Consider the following 22,042-nt stretch of genomic DNA (forward strand, 5'->3'; position numbering starts at 1 on the left):
AAGAGGAATAAACAGGCGCCTGGGTGGCTCAGTGGGTTAAGCCTCTGCCTTCGGCTCAGGTCATGGTCTCAGGGTCCTGGGATCGAGCCCTGCATCGAGCCCTACATCGGGCTCTCTGCTTGGCAGGGGGCCTGCTTCCCCCTCTCTCTCTGCCTCCTTTCTGCCTACTTGGGCTCGCTCTCTCTCTCTCTCTCTGTCAAATAAATAAATAAATCTTAAAAAAAAAAGAAGAGGAATAAAAAGAAAAATAAATTAAAAAAGGAGAAAGATGTTAGAGTGCTGGCTAAGGACAAGAATAAAATAAGTGCATTCTTTTTAACTGGTACCGATTCTTGTTTTAGTTAGATGGAAACATGTTTTTTACTTTAAAAATTAACTTTGGTTTTCATTATTAAGGATAGAGTGTATTCTAATAGCCACAGATTGTTTCATAGCATAAGAAAATAGTGGGTGTCCACTTTTCTGATAGAACTTTGTTTTATCCTAGGACGCCTGGGTGGCTCAGTCAGTTAAACGTCTGCCTTCGACTCGGGTCATGATCTCAGGGTTCTGGGATAGAGGCCTGTTTTGGGCTACCGCTCAGTGGGGAGCCTGCTTCTCCCTCTGCCTGCTGATCCCCATGCTTATGCTCTTTCTCTCCGACAAATAAATAAATAAAATCTTTAAAAAAAATAAAAGAACTTTGCTTTATCCTGGCCAACTATGAATTTTTATGGAAAAAAATGTAAGTGTAGTGCATATAAGTATAAATATGACACAGAGACTATAGGTTGTTAATATTTTTGCATTTAAAATAAATAGTTTTGATTGAAAGCAATTGTACAGAATGTTTGTTATTAATTTTTAATTTTGCTGAAGTACTTGCATTTGCATGTATTATGAGACTGGTGTTTAGGAACACTCTTAGTGTGTAAACCTTGCCAAATGTCTTGCAACTTTTTAAAATATCTTATAGCTCATTTTTGTTCTATATTCCCAGCACTTTTGCAGTTATTCTTCTGAAATTAATACAAACTTTTTTCTTTTTTTACTGGAACTTCCCCCTCCCCCAAGAGAAACTGACTACTGTTTCTGGTAGTATTAAAGAAAATAAAGAATTTAAGAGAGTGATAGTTCTTAATTTCAGGGGAAATCTCTCCTTTAGTTTTAACTGGGTAGGAATTTTAAAGTTAATGAATGAGGGACACCTAATATTTAAACAAAAATACTCTTTCTTCTCTTTTATTTAGAAATTATGTACTAATTCGAGAATTTGGGAATGCTTTGTGCTCTATTCAATACCCAAATGTAATAAGTTAATTGTGGTGGTTTGCAATTATGAAAAAACAAGAATCACTATGAAATTAAAAAGAAAATACTGTGGAATAGGTCTGAGTGTGTACCTTGACTGTCTTCATTTTTTTCTTTTTTAATTGGACTCATGACCCTGAGATCAAGACCTGTGCTGAGATCCAGAGTCAGAAGCTTAACTGACTAAGCCACCTACCTGCCTTGAGCATCCAGATTTTTAAATTTTATTTTACTGTTTTAAGCTCCTCAAGTGATTCTGACACTCAAGTCCAAACAAGAGCCTTTGGTCCACTGTATTTTTGTCTGTATGTTTGTTTAAGACAACAAAAAGCCCCAAAACTATAAAGTTTATTCAGTTTTATGTGATCCATCATAATTTATGTGATTAAAATTCAGCTGAATCTTAGGTTCCCCCCAAATACATGAAAATTAAGGTTTATACCTATATTGGTAAAAAAGAAAATATTGTTTAGAAAGGTAGGTCGTGGTGGTGATGAGTGTGTGTGGGTTCTCACATATGTACTACACAAACTTTTCTTTTTCTTTTTTAAAGTTACATACCAAACTTCTGGAGACAGAGCGCCAGCTAGGTGAAGCTCATGGTAGGCTAAAGGAACAGAGACAACTTTCAAGTGAAAAGTTGATGGATAAAGAACAGCAAGTGGCCGATCTACAGCTCAAACTTTCTCGTTTAGAAGAACAGGTAAGCTAACATTTCAAGTTACTTTATAATAGCAAGTTTATTGATATATTTGAGGCATCTTAAATAGTATTATGGTCTAATTTTTTAATTGTTAAGAGCTTTAATTAGACATTTTTACTTTAAATTGTGACATTTATTTCTTCCCACTAAAAAATCCCACTTATTATTAACTATATTAGGTCATTTTGTTGTGACTGTATTCTCTAAAGTCTCAATTAAAATGTGTTGTGAAGATTACTCTTTTAGCTTGAGGCAAGAAAAACCCTGGGGGTGAACCTTTATTAGGCTGCTGAAGGGGAGAAGTCTTCCTGCCCAGGAAGGACAACTTCCCAATAAAACGGTGAAACATGAACACAGTTGGTGAGGATCTTTAATGTCACATATTTGGTGCATATAAACTTTGAGTTTGCATTTAAAGATTTTCGCTTTTGCAATTTAAGCATAAGATTGAATGCTATGGTAATTAAAGATGCAGTTGTCAAAAATGGTAACTATTATTTGGTTAAAGTAGAAGTTATAATTAAATTATGCCTTCCGTTAGAATTGAACAAACACTGAGAGTTAAAATCTATAACTTCATCAACTGGTTTTCTTCTAGATCTAGAATCTTAGAGATGATAGATAACCCATTCTTTTCCAGTAAGTAAATAAGTATATTATAGAAAAAAAAATACTGATACTGTGGTTTAGATTATTGTTACAAAAAATCTGTATGTAATCAATTCCTTGATCATACTACTATACAAAAAAGCAGTAATAAACTAAATGCCAACCTAGGGAAAGAATTGTGTTGTTAGGATTAGAGTCTATTCCTAAGGAATAGTTTTATAATCATGAGATTAAGATTCCATAAGGAATGAGATACTGCTTTTATTTTTTTTATTATTTTTTTTATTATTTTTTTTTTTTAAAGATTTTATTTATTTATTTGACAGAGAGAGTGAGCACAGGCAGATAGAGTGGCAGGCAGAGGCAGAGGGAGAAGCAGGCTCCCTGCTGAGCAAGGAGCCCGATGTGGGACCAGGAGGCTGGGATCATGACCTGAGCCAAAGGCAGCTGCTTAACCAACTGAGCCACCCAGGCATCCCAAGAGATACTGCTTTTAAAGTTGATTTTATATATTGTCTGAATTTAGATTTTTTCTTCAGACTTGAGAATTTTAAGAATTGAAGTAATGCCATATTTTTTTTTATTAACAACATATAATGTATTATTGGTTTCAGAGGTACAGGTCTGTGATTCATTAGTCTTATATAATACCCAGAGCTTATTACATCACATACCCTCCTTAATGTCCATCACCCAGCTACCCCATCCCTCCGCCCACCTCCCCTCCAGCAACCCTCAATTTGTTTCCTATGATTAAGAGTCTCTTAGAGTTTCCTCTCTCTCTGGTTTCTCCCTCTCTGGTTTCGTCTTGTTTTATTTTTTCCTCTCTTCCCCTATGATCCTCTGTTTTGTTTCTTAAATTCCACATATCAGTGAGACCATATGATAACTGGCTTTCTCTAGATTGATTTATTTCACTTAGCGTAATACCCTCTATTCCATCCATGTTGTTGCAAATGGCAAGATTTCATTTTTTGATAGCTAAGTAATATTCATACACAAACACACACACACACACACACACCATATCTTCTTTATCCATTCATCTGTTGATGGACATCTGGGCTCTTTCCATAGTTTGGCTATTGTGGACATTGCTGCTATAAACCTTGGGGTGCAGGTGCCCCTTTGGAGCACTACATTTGTATCTTTGGGATAAATACCCAGAAGTGCAATTGCTGGGTTGTAGAGTAGCTCTATTTCCAACTTTTTGAGGAACCTCCATACTGTTTTCCACAGTGTAATGCCAGATACTTATGAATGTAGCATTATGCCTTTAAATTGTGAGGTGACAATCTGCAATTTTTTTTTAAGTTGAAGGAAAAAGTAACAAATTCCTCAGAATTGCAGCATCAGTTAGATAAAACGAAGCAACAGCATCAAGAACAACAAGCTCTTCAGCAAAGCACTACAGCAAAACTTCGAGAAGCTCAGGTAAATATTAGTATGTGAAATATTGGCCTTTTAAACAGAAATTAACCAAATCATTATTCTTTTGTTATAAAACAAGATAATGTGAAAAACTTGATTATGAAGGGCTTTGATAATTTTTAGTGTCTGGATGATCAGAAAATCTTTTCCTTTTAATTGCTGTGTTGAAATTTTCTATTTTAAAATTATAACTAGATTTATTATTATAAGTAGACTTGTATAAAATATTTAAATTTTATTAAATTTCTTTACTAAATTGACCTATTTAAATAAAATATATTTATTAAATTATATATACAAAATAAATGATTTATTGCTTATTATTTTTAAAAGTACTTTATTATAAAAACTTAAAAAATGCAAATAAAATTTCCTAATTTAGCCCAGTTAAAAAGAACATTTTGTGTTTACAGTAGACATTAATAATTTTTGGTCATGTCTTTACCTACTTCAGAGCTATCATGTGACCACTGGAATTGTAGGTATAAAAAATATGTCATTGGGTTACATTTATGCAGATTCTATAGTATAACTTATAAGATTGAAAGGAGTAAAATTTTTGTTTTGTTACAGTGAGGGGAAGAGGGTACCCAAGTGTTTGAAATGAATTTGAAATGAAATGAATTTGACTTTGACATTCATTTATTTCTTCAATCTTTGATTAATTCATTGAATATCGAATATATTCAATGAATTAATTCAATAATAATTAATTCAATATATTAATTCAATAATATATTCAATTGAATTAATTCATTGAATATTATTGAGCACTATATGTCAGGCACTGTGGTAAGCACTGAAAATAAAGAGATGAGTAAGACACAGTGCCTGCCTTCTAGAAAATGGCAATCTAATGATGTGCACATAGAAACAATGTTGGGATTTAAAGGAGGCTGTAAGTAATACATCTCTCTTACTCCTCTGAGTTTGGAGAGTGGGGTGGGAGTTAGGTGGATAGAGATAAAAATATTGTACTCATTTACTTGTTTTTTCATTTATCCAGTCAACAAATGTGTTTTAATGTCTACTCTTAGCCAAGGAAGTGATTTTGTGGCTGTGGCAGCAAATGAAATAGACAAAGCTCTCTGCTCTCATGGTTAAGTGCTATGGAGATGAAAAAGAACAGGGAGTAGGAAAGATCGGGGGGGGGGGCACTGGAGGTGGGACTGCAATATTAGATAGGATTGGCAGGGAAGGCCTCTTTGAGAAGATGAAAGGCTCGAAGGAAAGGAGAGTGTGAGGCATGTGGATATCAAAGAGTGCATCAGTACATTAAAAGGTTCTGAAGCAGGAGCATGTCTAAGAAACAACAGGAAGCCAGTGGCTGGAGTGGTATGAGTGGTGAGAAGGGTAAGAGGGGCACAGAGTCATGGAGACCACAGAGAATGAGAACATGTCAGGCTTCATAGATCATTTAAGGATTTTACTTGTGAGTGATGTGAGAAATCACTGAAGGGTTCTGAGCAAAGGAGTAACATGATCTGACTTAAAATTTCACAGGATTGCTCTGGCTGTTATATTGAGAGTACACTGTGGGGACACATGAGTATAAGCAAAGAAATTAGCTAAGAGACTACTACAGTGATCCAGATAAGAAATGATACATGGGGGCGCCTGGGTGGCTCAGTGGGTTAAGCCGCTGCCTTTGGCTCAGGTCATGATCTCAGGGTCCTGGGATCGAGTCCCACATCGGGCTCTCTGCTCAGCAGGGAGCCTGCTTCCCTCCCTCTCTCTGCCTGCCTCTCTGTCTACTTGTGATCTCTGTCAAATAAATAAATAAAATCTTTAAAAAAAAAAAAAAAGAAATGATACATGGCTTGGATCAGAGTGGAAGCAGTGCAGGTAGTGAGAACTGGTTAGAGGCTATGTATGATAGCCTCTATCATATGTATGATAGCCTCTATGATAGATTGATGTGGAATGTATAGAGAGAAGTGGATGATTCCAAGAAGTTTGGCCTGGGTAGTTAGAAGGATGGAGGTCAAACAAGATGAAGACTGAGAATCCTGTTGGGCTTGGCAACATGGAGGTCATTGATGACATTGATAAGAGCAACTTGGATAGAGAAGGAGGTATGAAAGCCTGATGGAAAGGGTTCAAGAGAAAATTGGAAGAAAGAGTTTGATACAATGAATATAGATAACTCTAGGAGTTTACTGTAAAGAGTAGCAAAGAAATAGAGTAGTAAGACTGAGGTAAAGAATTTGGCATGGGTCTGCAGCCAAATGTGCTTTCTTATGTGTATCCCAGAATTAAATTTATTCATCCAGTCACAGCTGTAAATGAGTCATTCAGCTTCTTAGAGGCAGGTTGTCTCTTAGCCTGAAGGTAGAGCAAGGGGCTGAGTTGAACATGCTTCCTTATTCTAAACTTCCAGTTAGTTAAATTCTCATTCCCTGGGGAAGAAGAAGAAAAGGATGTTGAAGAGGCCAGTCAGTCTCTCCTTACAGAAACATGAAAAGTCCTTAAAACCCCTAAAAAAAGAAGTGTAATCAGTGTCATTCTAGGTGTATATATGTATATAAAATTATTATGGCATCACAAAGGGCAATTATCTAACTCAGAGTCTGGAAAAGAGCAGTCATTAGAAACTTATTAAAAGTGACAATTTGAGTTGCAAAGGATATGTAGATGTTTCTGTGTTCGTGAAGATGATTATAGTAAGCATATTCCAAGTAGAAATTAAAAGGACAAGGATACCGAAGCTGATATGAACTATACTGTTAGGTTTTGCTGGAGCTTAAAGTGTAATTTAGAGTTTAGTTAGAGAAGAGGCCAGAGCATTAGACATGAGTTAAGTTTATAGAAGGTCTTGTGTGACATTTATCTTTGAAGATAGAAAGGTATAGAAGGTCTTGAGATAGAACTCCTGTGGCCAGATTGGGTTTTTAAAAAGGTCATTGCTGTGGTTTTGTGAAAGGTGGATTTCGGAGGGAATATTCTGAAGCAGGAGTTCAGTTAAAAGACTAATAATATGCAGTAGTTTAGATGAAAATAATAATGCCTTAGTTCAAGCAATTGTTGAAAGGGCAAATATGATTAATACTTGGGCAGTAAAATAAGTAGGACTTAATAGTTGTAGGGAATGAGAGAGAAAGAGGATGACGTCCAGATGGATAACACTGGGTACACGGTAGATGGAGGTGTCATCAAATATGTGAGTCAGCATGAGACAAATGGACATTTCATCAGGCTGTATGATGAGTTCAGTTTTGGACATTGCTGAGGCACATATAGGATATATTTATTTAAAGCTTAGAGGAGGAGACCAGGCTATATATATTAGCTGTGAGAAACATCACTAGATATGGGGTAAATGCAATTACTGGAATAGATGTGATCAGCCAGGGAGGGAGTGTAGTGAGGAGAACAGATAACTGCTAACGTAGGACTTCTGGGAAACACTAGCACTTAATGGCATAGAATGGAGGAATAGCAGCCCAAAGAAAGAGAATAATCAAAGTAATTAAGAAGAACCTGCAGAGTAGAATCCAAAAGATTGGGGAGAGTCAAAAGTTGGGAGTAATCAGTAACTTCAAATGTGGACATGTAGTAGGGATGCCGAGTATGATAAGTGAAAAATGTCCATTATATTAAACTGTAATTACATATTATAAATATATATTCTTAAGTATATTTTAAGGATAAATTAGTGACCTTATTAAACATAATTTCAATAAAATGATAGAGATGGCTGAGTTTTGATGAGTAAATGAATGATGGGGGAGTTGGAAAAGTCAATTTGAATTAATTTTTTAAAAAAGATAATCTATCTATCTATCTATCTATCTATCTATCTATCTATCTATCATCTATCTGACAGAGACAGAGAGAGAGGCAGTGAGAGTAGGAACACAAGCCGGGGGAGAGGGAGAGGAAGAAGCAGGCTTTCTGCTGAGCAGGGAGCCTGACTCAGGCCAGGCTGATCCCAGGACCCTAGGATCATGACCTGAGCTGGAGGCAGACGCTTAACCACTGAGCCACCCAGATGCCCCTTGAATTACTTTTTTAGAATTTAAAAATGAATTTTATATGGGACGCCTGGGTGGCTCAGTTGGTTAAGCAGCTGCCTTCGGCTCAGGTCATGATCCCAGCGTCCCGGGATCGAGTCCCACATCGGGCTCCTTGCTCATCGGGGAGCCTGCTTCTCCCTCTGCCTCTGCCTTCCATTCTGTCTGCCTGTGCTTGCTCTCTCTCCCTCTCTCTCTCTGACAAATAAATAAATAAAATCTTTAAAAAAAAAAAAATGAATTTTATAAAGACTGGGCAGAGATGAGTGGGGCTTGTTCTGGGAATTGTTTTTGAAAACAAAAGATGCCTAAACATGTTTATAGTCTACGACAAAGAGATGGGTAGAAAGGGAATAATCAAGGATACTGAAGGAGAGGTTACAGAAATAATAAGTTACTGAAAAGCTATGAGATAACAGATAAAATGGGTGGTGGTAAATTTGAACTTACCCTCCCTTGAAGAATATTCTTCGAAGCTTGAGGAAAGAAAGTATATGTCTTTATAGATATGGGGTTGGAAAATCAAGGTGCATCATCCCAGAAGATTTGCCCCCTCCTCCCCTTTTTTTTTTTTTTTTTGGATAAAGTTGGAGATGGCAATAGTTGAATGAAAGGCAGGCAGATATTAAGAATTTGGAGAGAATACTGAAGCTTTTAAGTTGTTGTTGAGGCAAATATTTGAGGGTAAGAACCTTAATCAAGTGAAAGGATTGGGAAGATGCTTCTGAGTATGTGATGGAGGTTGGACTCTAGAACTCTGTAGTGGCAGTAGTCTATGAAGGTTTAGGATTTTGCTCTCACAGTGCTTAGAAATGTAGATGTGGAGTCAGCAGTTTGCAACATTGATCTAGGATTGGGCTTTTTTTTGGTAGCTCTGTTGGGAATTTGAAGGTGAAAGGAATAGGAGAATGTTGAATAGTTGAGAGAATAGTTAAGGTTAGTTCATATCTGTATATTAGGTTCAGGAAGAGAAATGAGGCATAAGCTATATATGCTAGAAGAAAATTGAGGTCAGTGTTCAGCATTGAAGAGTAGAAATGAGGTCATGAAATTGGAAGATGGTCAGGAAGTTGTGGTCATAGGGTTGTTGGACAGTTTTTTCCCATCTGGAACAATTTCAAGTGATTATAAGATCCTACATGTGAGTGATTGAATAAAATGAGTAAGGGTCCAGGAATTAAGATGATATGAATGTTGAGGCTGTGCTCTTAATTCTTTGTATATTTTGTATTTCCCAGAAAATTGGCAGAAATTGGGATTGAGAGAAAAACCAAGTTAGGTCTCAAGTCTTCAGTGGATGAGGTAGGGAATTATAGATGATAGCAAAACAGAATAGAGGATAGAATAAATGAATAACATACTCCCCAAAGCAGCATGAAGCTTTTACATGATGGGGAGAGTTACGGGGTGAAAAACCAGGAAGGAGTCAGCCTCCCTTACTTGCCCAGCAGAATGGTTCTTACATATCTGAGAGTGTTGAGGGGGAATCAGCATCTGTAAAGGGTGAACCAAATTTCACTTCTGACTTGGAAATAGAGTGACTATTCTGGAAAAAAGCTTAGTCCTGGAGCTGTGGTTCCAGAAGATGAGTGGGATGTGGAGAGTGGGGTCATTAGTGGCAGAAGTAGAGAATGAGATCAGATGGGTTAGGTTGCCTTTCATCATTTTGCGATTGAAACTTAAAGGAGAAACATGTTTGAAAGTGATCTCAAATAGTGCAGTATTGGTGCAAATTGTTGAGAGTACCAGGTGGTTGCTGACTCAATCTAAGCACAGTAGTGTGGGGTACTGTAAGGTTTGCAGAGGGCCTGGCTAGGGCCTGGTTTAGGGAGAAGTTCTCTCAGGCTGTGTTAGAATGATGGAGGCAGAGCCAAAGGCTGTGGGTTAGATAGCTCCAGAATATTAATGGGCATTGTTCTGGATGTGGGCTAATGCACCCTGTTCTGTGTAACATTAGGCCCTTGCTAAAGTAAAAGAAGAGGGATCCCTTGATGTATATCAATAGAGTCCTATTGGAGTATTGAAATGAGCCTTCATGAGTATACGTGTGTTAGAGTGCAGTCCTTTATTGCTCTGTTCATTCAACAAATATCTTAGAGAGCTTGGATACATCAATGAGTAAAACAGACAAAAATCCTTACCTTTGTGGAGCGTGCATTCCAGTGAGGGGGCGGAGGGAAACTGATAAACATGAAAAATAAGTAATTTACTTAGTATGTTAAAAGTTAAGTGCTATGGAAAGGTAAAAAAAAAACATTCAGGAGAAGGAGTATTGGGAGAGGCTGCAATTTTATATTTTAATTTTTTAAAAGATTTATTTATTTTACTAACAGAGTACTCATGAGTAGGAGGAGGGGTAGATCTAGGGTGAGGGAAAGAGACAGACTCCCTGCTGAGGCAGATTATTAATGCCGGGCTGAGTCTCATGACCCTGAGGTCTGGTCTCAGCCAGAATCAGGAGTCCGATGCTCAACTAACTGAGCCACCCACATGCCCCTAAAGGCTGCAATTTTAAATGTAATGGTTAGGGTAGGCATGATTGAGTAGGTGACATTTGAATAAACATTTGAAGGAGAGGAAATGAGCCATGTGACTTTGTGGGAAAGGTATTCTAGACAGAAAAAACAGTGCAAAGGCCCTGCGGTGGGTGTGCCTGGTGTGATAAGGAATAAGGAGAGTCCTATGAGTCTGCCGTGGATTAAAGAAGAAGAGGAGTAGTGGGCAGTGAGTTTCGAGTGTTAGAATAATAATGTGAATAATTGAAGGTTGTTTTTAGGAATTAAATTCTAATTTATTATCAATAATATAGGTTTGTATTATTAAGTATATAGTTCTAGTTATTTAAGTTTACCATGTTAAATGTAATAAGTAGTTAAAAAATGTAAGACTAAGAGTTTGAGTTGCAAAATGTATTATCAATCATTTTGTTTGAAGAATGACTTTTTAAGTTCTCTATCCTTAAGTTAGTAGTTTTCACTTCTTTACAGAATGATTTAGAACAAGTACTACGTCAAATTGGTGATAAAGACCAAAAGATCCAGAACCTTGAAGCCTTATTACAGAAAAGTAAAGAAAATATTTCCTTACTAGAAAAAGAAAGAGAAGATCTTTATGCAAAAATTCAGGCTGGTGAAGGAGAGACTGCTGTTCTTAACCAATTACAAGAAAAAAACCATACCTTACAGGAGCAAGTAAGCATGTCCAACGTATTCTATTTCTAAAACTGATTTTTATCTTTCTAAATCTTACTAAGTGCTTTGTTTAAATGACTCTTCATTCTGGTTATTATTAGTACTTTTAAAATATTATGTTCTTTTAACGACTACCATCTCATTTACCTTAGAGCTGGGTTGCTATTAGAGTAAAAGTAAGTCAGCATAATTTGACAAAGAAAATCTCAGTTCATGTCCCAGCAAAAAACTTATTACCTGTGTGACCACAAGTAAATCATTTTACCTTGTCAGCTCATTAGAAAAGTAGAGCTGTTATTAATAATGCATTCTTGCTTCATGATATTTTGTGATGTTTTGAAAAAAGAATGAGTATTTATAAACTGAATATTTATAAACTGAACATATTTATTATAAAACATATTTATAAACTGAAAGTACTAATCAAGTTACTTGTTACTATGTATTAGTTAATATGTGGGCTTACTAGTTACTTATATTTTGGTCATGATATGTCTTTGGAATACGGAGCTAATGATAATTTTGATAAGTTGCTTATATAGAATTTATAGTTGCTTTTTTTGAAGAGAAGTCTAATAAGAGAGTTATAATTAAATGAGAAAATGGTAAAATAAAATATCAATAGGTAATGCCACTTTTCTAATCTTTTTAAAAGAATAAATAAAAATAAATCTATGTACTTTGCTTCCTATCATGTTGGAGTAACTGATATGTCTTTAGTCCTTTCACCATAAATGACTAGAACAGTAGAAAAAAAATGTGTAAAACTACTGTTTTCAGATATTGTATAACAAGCAGTGCAGGGCTTTGATTCCTGAGAGAAGAGAAGCAAGGGAAGTGAACCTTTTGATCATTCCAGCTTTTGACTGGGAGACATCTTCCAGACTGAGGTGCAGGTTGGGGGAATCCAAGGAAAGCACAGTGGTCTCACTGAACTAAGGAGTGAGAAATTGAAGTTCAGAAAAGTTGAGGCACCTGATACTTGTGGGGCAGAATATCGGAGAGGGGGGAACAGTGGAGAGAAGCAGCCCCAGAAATCTGTATACGGGATCCACTTGAGCCTTTAGCTGACTGCTAAACTTTCCATTCATGTGGTGGGGCTTCATGAGGCCAGGCAGTGAACAATCATTAGGAAGCTGCAAACGGAAAAATGATCAGGGCTGGGAGATGTTCAAATCCAGGAAGAGAATAAAGATGTGGTTCAATGCTTTGGGGACATTTAGTAGAAACCCTGGGAATGTCAGATCTTAGGATAAAGCTAAACTAGCCCTAGGGTAAAAGCTAGTGTACACCTGACCTAACAAAGCATAAAAAGAAGCCTCAAAATGATCCAGCTGGATCACAGGTATGTTAACTGCCTGCTGGAACAAAACTAAACATTTCTGAAAGAAGACAACAAAATCAGGACTTGTTATCATAAATATAAAAAAATTACTAGACATTCAAAGAAGAAAACATGTATGACTCTTAAAATACGCTTATTACTCTAAAGGAAAAACTATAATAATGGAAATAGAAGTGAAAATGATAAAGAATTAAATGGAACTTCATATGTTTATTATTCCATATATAAATATAAATATATACACACACATATATGGGCTTAATAAATTAACCAAGTAGAAAGTGCAGTAGTGAACATTAAGACCAGGCAGTTGAAACTGTCCAAAATGAACCACAGAGAGAAAAAAAGCCTGGGCTAAAAAAACCCCTCAAAAAACCAAAAACCAAAAAACTCTGCTTTAGTGACTGTGGGACAGTATCATGTAATCTAGCATACATGTAATTGATGTGACAGGGTGGGGAGGAGAAAATAGTTACTGAAATAATGGCTGAAACAAGTTTCAGATTGATTAAAAATATGAATCCATAGATTCAAAAACCTCAGTGAACTCTAAGCAAGGTACACCAAAGAAACATCAAATGAATTGGATTTCATCTAGATTGAAATGTTTGCTTTTCAAAAGGTGCCATTACAAAAATAAAAGCCAAGGCACAGACTGGGAGAAAATATTTGCAGTACATATATCTGACAATTCAGAAATACTCAAAATATATAAGGAACTCTTATTACTTAGACCAGTGATTGTCTGGGGCTACAGATGAGTGGAGGGTACGGACTGCAAAGGGGCATGAGTAAAGCTTTTGGGGTAATTGAAATGTTCTCCATCTGATTGTGGCAGTGGTTAAATGAATGTGTAATTTATCAAATCTCAAGCTGTGCAATTAAATTGGGTGAATTTTATTTCATATAAATTATAGCTCAGTAGAGATGGTTTTAAAAATAATAGAAATCTGAATTGTTGTTTTCTAATAGTTTTGAGAGATTGCTTATTTTTGGAAAGATGTGAATAAATTTTCTTGAAGAAAATATGAGATAACCTATCATAGAGCACTTTAATATTCTCATGGGCCTTAAATTTTTTTTTTTTTTAGTTCTTATTATATCATTTGTGATCTTCATAATTAGAGTCTTGCTTGTATGATAGGTAACTCAACTCACAGAGAAGCTGAAGAATCAGTCAGAAAGCCATAAACAGGCCCAGGAGAATTTGCACGACCAAGTGCAAGAGCAGAAGGCACATCTTAGAGCTGCACAAGACCGTGTTCTTTCCTTAGAAACTAGTGTCAGTGAATTGACTAGTCAATTAAATGAGAGCAAGGAGAAGGTTTCCCAGCTTGACATACAGGTAATATTGAATTATGCAATTTAATGTGAGTTTGTCTGAATAAAACACCTATTTTAGACCATCAAATGTTATAAATTCTGTTTCTTTCTCCTTGTGTCTCTCTTTCTGTCTCCCCCTACCCCCCACCACTCTCTCCCTCTCTCTGCTTTGTTGATTAATGGAAAAACGGTAGGAATAGGAATTAAATAAAGGTTATATCTAGACAGTTTATTGAGCTTTCATGTTTGCCTTTTTTTTCTTTATTTCTTCTGGCAAACCCTACCTTCTGAAACCGCTAGATTTTTTTGCTTTTCTTTTTTTCTATGAAATCCTTATTGTTTCTGAAGTTCAAAGTCATTTGATATTATGCCATTAGATTTCTATGTTAAATACTTTTGACTTTGATTTTTTAGATTTTACTTTAACATTTTATATATATATATATTTTTTAGTATATATATATTAGTATATATATATATATATATATATAAAGTTATATATTTTTAGTATACATTCTTTCAGAGGCCAATATAGATGCCTGTTCAATGAATTAATGATGGGATGGTAATTAAAACAGATTTCTTTTTCCATTCTTATTGTTGGTTTCTTATCCTATACTATAGAAAGAAAGTAATCGAAATATTTCTAAACCTTGATTTTCTTTATTTTAGGAAAATAATTCTATTGAAAATAAGCAATATAGAATAGTAGAACAGGGATAGTTATTAACTTGGAGGAAGAGGATACACATTTCTTCATATTCAAAATATAATTATTTGTTATATGAGTTATATGATAACCCAATATTTGGATGTCCAATTTGAGAGAGGGAGAAGTATTTTGGTGTCATGTAGGGACGTATATATCATCATGTATATCATGATAAACTTCATCGTTTATCCCAACATTATTAGGAGTCTTTTCTCCTACACGTTCCTGTTTGGGGGATAATCATATACTTACTTTTCAATGTCTTAATCCTTATGTTTTTTGCCAAAGGACTTAATTTTAAAAATAATTTAGTGACAAAAGCCATGTATGTTCATGAACTGGGAAATCGAGAACTAACTACAAATTAAATGACTGGTCAATTTTACTACAGATTAAAGCGAAAACTGAATTACTGCTATCAGCAGAAGCAGCAAAAACTGCTCAGAGAGCAGATCTTCAGAATCATTTGGACACAGCCCAAAATGCATTACAAGATAAACAGCAGGTAAGTGAACCTGATGCAGTTTCATTTGATAAACTAATGTTTTGGTAGATGAATTAATTGCAAACATGTATAAAAATGATGCTCAGTTTTATTAATGTCATGATCAACTTGCTTATTCCCTTTGATTTCTCCCTGAGTTCAGAACCTACAAAAAAAGTAAACGATCAAAAGTATGTTAGCAAATGTTGAGGTTCATTAAGAATCAATTGTAAATTAAAACAGTAACAGAATATGACCTTATGGAGGTAGGATGTGTGTGTTGTAACACTGGAAGGTTTGGAGATGGTGTAGAAGAATAAGCCACCTTTATACGTTGCTGGTGATTGTATATGTTAGTTCAACCTTTTAATGGTCATAGGGAAAGCTGTTTGGCAATATATTTCAAGAACTCTGGGATTTATTTTTTAGCTCACTTTTAGTTCTTTATCCTAAGGGAATAATCATAGTTTTTAGGATGCTATTTGCATTTCTGTTAATAAAATGCAAAAAAATTTAGTAGCAATCTAAGAATCTAAAATAGGACATTTGGCTAAAAGGTGGTCTAGATTAAACAAAATGGAAATTTATGCAAATACAATATTTTAGAAAATAATACCACAATTTGATGATGCATTGTTATGTTAAAGATTATAATAAAACAGTATGTAAAGTGAGGTTCTATTCCTATTTTAAAAGTATAAATCAAAAGATTGATATACACAGAAAAGATTAAAAGGAAACTTATCAAAACATTAATAGTGGTTATTTGTGGGTAGTGGATTTACTAGTAATTTGTATTTTGTTCTTTCAGTGCTTTTAGAATCTACAAATGAACAAGTTCATAGATGTGGTCACTGTTTTTAAATGTTATTTTTTGAAATGGCATCTTGAACATTGAAAACAATTATAATATAAAAGTGTTATTTTATAATTGGCCTATTTAATATTCTGTTGTATCTTTTGGCTTCTAAAATAACTCTTCCTAGAAAAAGTTATTGAGTGAATATGCATATAAACTTAGTATCTCATGCTGTGTACAGTCTCAGTTCAGGTCCTTTGTACTGGTAAATATAACCTCTGATTCATCATTAGACTTCTTTCCAGTCTTACTATAATAGTTTCTTAAATAAAATTAGAATTTTCAATTTTACTTTGATGAAACATTTAGGCATACAATAAAGTAAACCTTACTAAGTTTTCTTCAATTGTACTTTTCTTACAGGAGTTAAATAAGATCACTACTCAGTTGGATCAGGTCACTGCTAAGTTGCAGGATAAGCAAGAACATTGCAGTCAGCTGGAAAGTCACCTTAAAGAATATAAAGAGAAACACCTCTCTTTAGAACAAAAAAATGAAGAATTAGAAGGTCAAATTAAGGTTAGTATAAAAGATACTGAATTAACCTATATTTTCTGCTGTAGTAATGGAAACTGATAACATAGAAGGAATCGAGGATCTTAAATTTGCAAACAAGGGTGAAGTTGTCATATAAAAGTTGAAATTACATGTAATTTTTCAGGTCTTAATTTTGAATTCCATCTTTAATTTTATTTCTTCATTAATGGGTGGCTTTTACAAATGGCAGTTTTAACATGTATCTTGGTTTCCTTTGTAATGTGTAACTATTTCAAAGCAACAATGAACCAGGAAGCTACTCTGTAATTATAAGGAACTTACCATTCTGTTGTTGTTATGAGGCCTCTTCTGTTCCATCATTCTCATTTCCTTACTTCCTTATTCCAATATATATATATATGACAGGCTTCTTCCTTCTTTAAACTTTACATTTATACCCTTTGCATTTTGTTTTTAGTTTGATAATAAGTTTATTCTGTAGTAAATTGCTTCTTACTTTAATACAATTCCAAGTGAAAATGTTGATTTACCAAAGAGGTTAAATGACTAGACCTATCAGAAGAGGATTTGACCTGAGTCCTTTGTTCTTTAGATGGGATCTACTATCAATTAAACAGATATTTCTCAAATTTATGTGTGTGTGTGCTATACCTTCACAATCAGATGAAACACTTCTGTAGACCTATTGAATATATATGTGTATATCAACACCGATACAACATGGAAGAATGTTGTATGCATACAAATCTGTTTATGGGTTTCTTTTTCTTTTTATTATGGCCAGTGATGATAATAATGACAAATTACTTTTTGTAGAACAGAGAGACCATTTTATTGAAAAGCATCTAATGAGAATTCTCTTTGGTATCTTTTACAAATTATTTAGAACCAGTAGTGTCTCTTGTGATTACCAGATCTTTAACATTTGGTAGTTATTTTAGGAAGTATTCCATGTGTTTTATTTAGTTATTTGTTACAGAATTTTACAGTTACATCCAATATCCAGTGTAAGTGTTGAATAAGAGCCACAGTACCTAGATTGGTTTATAAAATACTTAGGGTACAAAATTATTACAACTATATAAGAAAATGTATTGCTCATTGATACTTAAACTTTACCCTAAACAGCTTGATTTTGTAAATTTGTAAAAGTATACACAGTTATATGTATGATATGTATGTGTATGAGACAGAAACTATGCTATAAAGAACAGGAATCTTTAAACCAAGAATTTAAAGATGCAAAACCAAGTATTCAATTGACTTTATATTTAGGGTCAACAAATGTAACAAGAAGGATGACATGATAACTCCATTTTAATTTTGAATGAATATTTACAATTATATCGGTGTTGTTCACTGCTATAAAGGATAGTATATTTTAAGTGGACCCACATGTGAACCTGTTATCTTGTTTTTTCACACTTGAATTAAAACTTTTTTTCAAATAATAGACATAATTATTTTAAGTTTATTCTCTTTTTTAGAGTTAATTTTTAAAAGTAGATACTTAGTGACTGCCTGTCATTTATAAAGCCTGTGGTAGTTCCTTTGAAAGATTCCAAAATAAATAGTTCCTTTATTCAGTAATGGCTTCAGAATGGAAAATGTTTTTTATTATAACATAAATATTTTATGGTTATTATTGTGTGTTATGTCAACACCAATTTGAGTATAAACAAAAATGTTATATTTAATAATAGATGGATAATTATTGATATTAAAATGGTTACTGTATCATATTTCTTCCATAGAAACTAGAAGTGGATACTCTTGAAGTTAAAGGAAGCAAGGAACAAGCTTTGCAGGATCTACAACTGCAAAGACAGCTGAATACAGATTTAGAGCTTAGAGCCACAGAATTGAGTAAACAACTTGAAATGGAGAAAGAAATGTAAGCTAAACTACTTTAAGGGAGGGATTATAAACTATTAAAATATTATGGTTTCAATTTTGCTATTGCAGGGCTTAAAGATTTATTTAATGTTTATGTTGATTCTATAAACTCTGGTGTTTATATCAATGAATGAAAAATAAAGCCATCATAATAGGGTTAAATTTACCTTCACTAGAAAGGACTGAAAATCTGGGTCATCCAGTCTCTTTTCAACAGTAGTATGGTACTCATTTATCTGAGTTAAAGCAATTGTTTTGAGTTGTTCACTAATTTGAATAAATAAATGTAAAAGTAACAAATAGAGGAGTATTTCTAATATCAGCCAAGAAGCAATTGGGCTTCTACTTTGAGAGACTATATCAAGTAGGGAATGTATACTTTCTTATAAGAAATGATCTGTTTTAGCTTTGTGATGTATCTTAACAAATTATATTAATGAGCACAAGGGAAACCCTAGAATCAGTGTACCTTTTTAAAAATTATTGAAGTAAATTTTATATACCATTAAATGCACAGATCTCACATGTACAGTTTGAGTTTTAGTAGGTATATACTTTGTGCAATAAAATGCACCCCCTTCCCCCACAACATTTTTATTACCTGTGGAGTTTTCTCAGGTGTCCTAGTCAATACCTTGTAGACACCACAGTTCTAATTTCAGTCTCCATAGATTGCTGTTATGTGTTTTTGAAATGAAATTATGCAGTATGTTCTTTTTTATAACTGCCTTTTATCACTTAACATACTCTTTTTAAAATTCATCCATGTAGTTGAATAAATATTGTTCCACTGAATGAATATTATAATTTGATTATCTTTTTTGGGTGGTATTTTTTTGGTTGTTTGCAGTTTTTACCTGTTAAGAATAAAGATGCTATCAGTATTCTTAAATAAGCATTTTTGTGAAAGTTCAGCGTCATGGTGGGGTAGATATATGTTTAACTGTATGAAAAACTGCCAAACCTTTTCCCAAAATGGCTGTACCATTTTTTGGTAAAGATTTTATTTATTTATTTGACAGACAGAGATCACAAGTAGGCAGAGAGGCAGACAGAGAGGCGGGGGTGGGACAGGCTCCCTGCTGAGCAGGGAGCTGGATGCAGGCCTCAATCCCAGGACCCTGGGATAATGACCAGAGCCAAAGGCAGAGGCTTTAACCCACTGAGCCACCCAGGCACCTCTGGCTGTACCATTTTATACTCCTACTGGCAGTGTTTCAGTTGCTTCACATCCTTGCCAGTTTGGTGTTGTTGGTCCTTTAATTTTAGCTACTTATTGACTGTGAAATAGTATCTTATTGTGAGCTTAATTTGCATTTTTTCACTTGTGAAGTGTCAAATTGTTTTGCCTATTAAAATTTTTTCCCATTGGAATCTTTTTATTATTGATTTGTAGGAGTTCTTTGTATATTGAAAGTACTAATCCTTTGCCAGATAGCTAAGCAGACAGACAAATAGATTTTCAAGACTTTGCAGATTTGTTTTACATTTTTTTGGTGGTGTCTTTCATTGAAAAGTTTTAAATTTTGGTTGAATTCAATTTGTCCTTTTTTAAAAATTTTATGTTTTGTGTCTTTTTAAAGAAACTTCTGGCTGTCCTCCGGGTTTATGAAGAATTCTCTTATGTTTTCTTCTGGAAATTTTATAATTTTAGTTTTTACATTTAGGTCTAGGATCTACCTTGAACTCATTTTTGTGAGAGGTATGAGATGGAGGTCCAGGATTATCTTTTTTCCTGTACATCATTAAGTTATTCTAGTACCATTTTTTGATAAAACCTTTTTCTCCCAATAAGTGGCCTTTCATGCCTTTGTCAAAGCAGTTATTTTAATATATGTGGGTTCATTTGTGGACTCAATTCTGTTCTCTTGGTCTTTATGTCTGTATGGTATTCTGACACCAGTACCATCCTGTGTTGATTTTTGTAGCTTTGTGGTATAGGTCTTGTTATCAGGTTGTATCAGCCCTCCAATTTAATTCTTTTTCAAGATTGTCTTGATGCTTTTAAGTTTATTGCTTTTCCATATAAATTTTAATATTAACATCCATTTCTATAAATCAAACTATTGGGTTTTGATTGGAATTACAATGAATCTGTAGTTCAATTTGGGGAGAATTAATGTTTTAAGAATACTGAGTCTTCTAGGGGCACCTGGGTGGCTCAGTGGGTTAAGCCTCTGCCTTCGGCTCAGGTCATGATCTCAGGGTCCTGGGATTGAGCCCCGAATCGGGCTGTCTGCTCAGCGGGGAGCCTGCTTCCCCCTCCCTCTCTGCCTACTTGTGATCTCTCTCTCTGTGTCAAATAAATAAAAAATTAAAAATAAAAAAGAATACTGAGTCTTCTAATCCATGAATGTAGTATTTCTCTAATATTTATGTCTTCTTTAGTATCTGATTAACATTTTGTTTTTAAAATGGGAATCTTAAATATCTCTTCCTAAATTTAATCCTAAATATTTGATGCTTTTCAGGTTTTAAAATTTTCTGATTGTGTGTGGCTAGTATAAAAATACACTTGAGGGACGCCTGGGTGGCTCAGTGGGTTAAGCCGCTGCCTTTGGCGGCTCAGGTCATGATCTCAGGGTCCTGGGATCGAGTCCCGCATCGGGCTCTCTGCTCAGCAGGGAGCCTGCTTCCCTCTCTCTCTCTCTCTCTCTCTCTCTCTCTGCCTGCCTCTCTGTCTACTTGTGATCTCTCTCTGTCAAATAAATAAATAAAATCTTTAAAAAAAATACAATTGAATCTTATATATTGGCTTACTACCTTCTAGCCTTGCTAAATTCACATTTTGGTTTTGTAGAGTTTTTAGAATATTCTAAGTGGAAAATCTTAGTATTTGTTAATTATCAACAGTTTTTTTTTCATTCTGTAGGCCTTTTATTTTATTTTATTTATTTTTTCTTTTTTTGATTTACTGTTAGCTGACACCTCCAGTGAATTTTGAATAAAAAGATAGTGGATATCCCTGCATTGTTCCAGCTTTGGGTTGGAAACATGAAATATTTCATCATTAATTTTGAGATTAGCTGTGTGTCCCCCACCCCCCGATTCTTTTATCAGATTGAGAGCATTCCTATCTATACTAGTTTTCTTAAAATTTTTTTTTATCAACTTCTTTTTCCTGCATCTAATGATATGATCATATGGTTTTTCCTTCTTTATTTTATTAATATGGTGAATTGCATTGATTGCTTTTTTAAATAGTAAACCAACTTTGCTTTCCTTGGATAAATCCCACTTGATTATCCTGTATTATTCTTTTTATATATTGCTGTTTTTGAGTTGATAATACTTTGATTAGAATTTTATATGCATTCATGGGGACTGTTGGTCTGGTTGTTCTTTAATATCATTGTTGTCGTTTTGGAATTATGGTTATGCTGGTCTTAAAAATAAATTGACAGGGGCGCCTGGGTGGCTCAGTAGGTTAGGCCTCTGCCTTCAGCTGAGGTCATGATCCCAGGGTCCTGGGATTGAGCCCCACATAGGGCTCTCTGCTCAGCAGGGAGCCTGCTTCTCCTCCCAATCTCTCTCTGCCTGCATCTCTGCCTACTTGTGATCTCTGTCAAATAAATAAAATTTAAAAATAATAATAATAAATAAATAGTTTTCTTTCTTCCTCTCCTTTTTAAAAGGGTTTGTGAGGGGTATTATTTATTTCTTAAATGTTTTGTTGAATCCACCAATG

General features: G+C 34.6%; 1 protein-coding gene across 2 annotated transcripts in view; it reads left to right on the top strand.

Annotated features, from left to right (window-relative positions):
* The window catches only part of LOC111142206 (early endosome antigen 1), a 115,359-nt gene that overhangs the window by 63,161 nt on the left and 30,156 nt on the right, over positions 1 to 22,042 (top strand). For both annotated transcript variants that reach the window (XM_022495233.1, XM_022495234.1), the window contains 7 exons: positions 1,844 to 1,993; positions 3,917 to 4,036; positions 11,034 to 11,237; positions 13,727 to 13,927; positions 15,009 to 15,122; positions 16,324 to 16,479; positions 18,213 to 18,352. In XM_022495233.1, coding sequence (XP_022350941.1) covers positions 1,844 to 1,993; positions 3,917 to 4,036; positions 11,034 to 11,237; positions 13,727 to 13,927; positions 15,009 to 15,122; positions 16,324 to 16,479; positions 18,213 to 18,352 — 1,085 coding nt within the window. The remainder of the gene's footprint in view (positions 1 to 1,843; positions 1,994 to 3,916; positions 4,037 to 11,033; positions 11,238 to 13,726; positions 13,928 to 15,008; positions 15,123 to 16,323; positions 16,480 to 18,212; positions 18,353 to 22,042) is intronic.

The sequence above is a fragment of the Enhydra lutris genome, unplaced genomic scaffold (genome assembly GCF_002288905.1).
Source record: "Enhydra lutris kenyoni isolate GAN:26980312 unplaced genomic scaffold, ASM228890v2 scaffoldscaffold7, whole genome shotgun sequence".
Classification (NCBI taxonomy): Eukaryota; Metazoa; Chordata; class Mammalia; order Carnivora; family Mustelidae; genus Enhydra; species Enhydra lutris.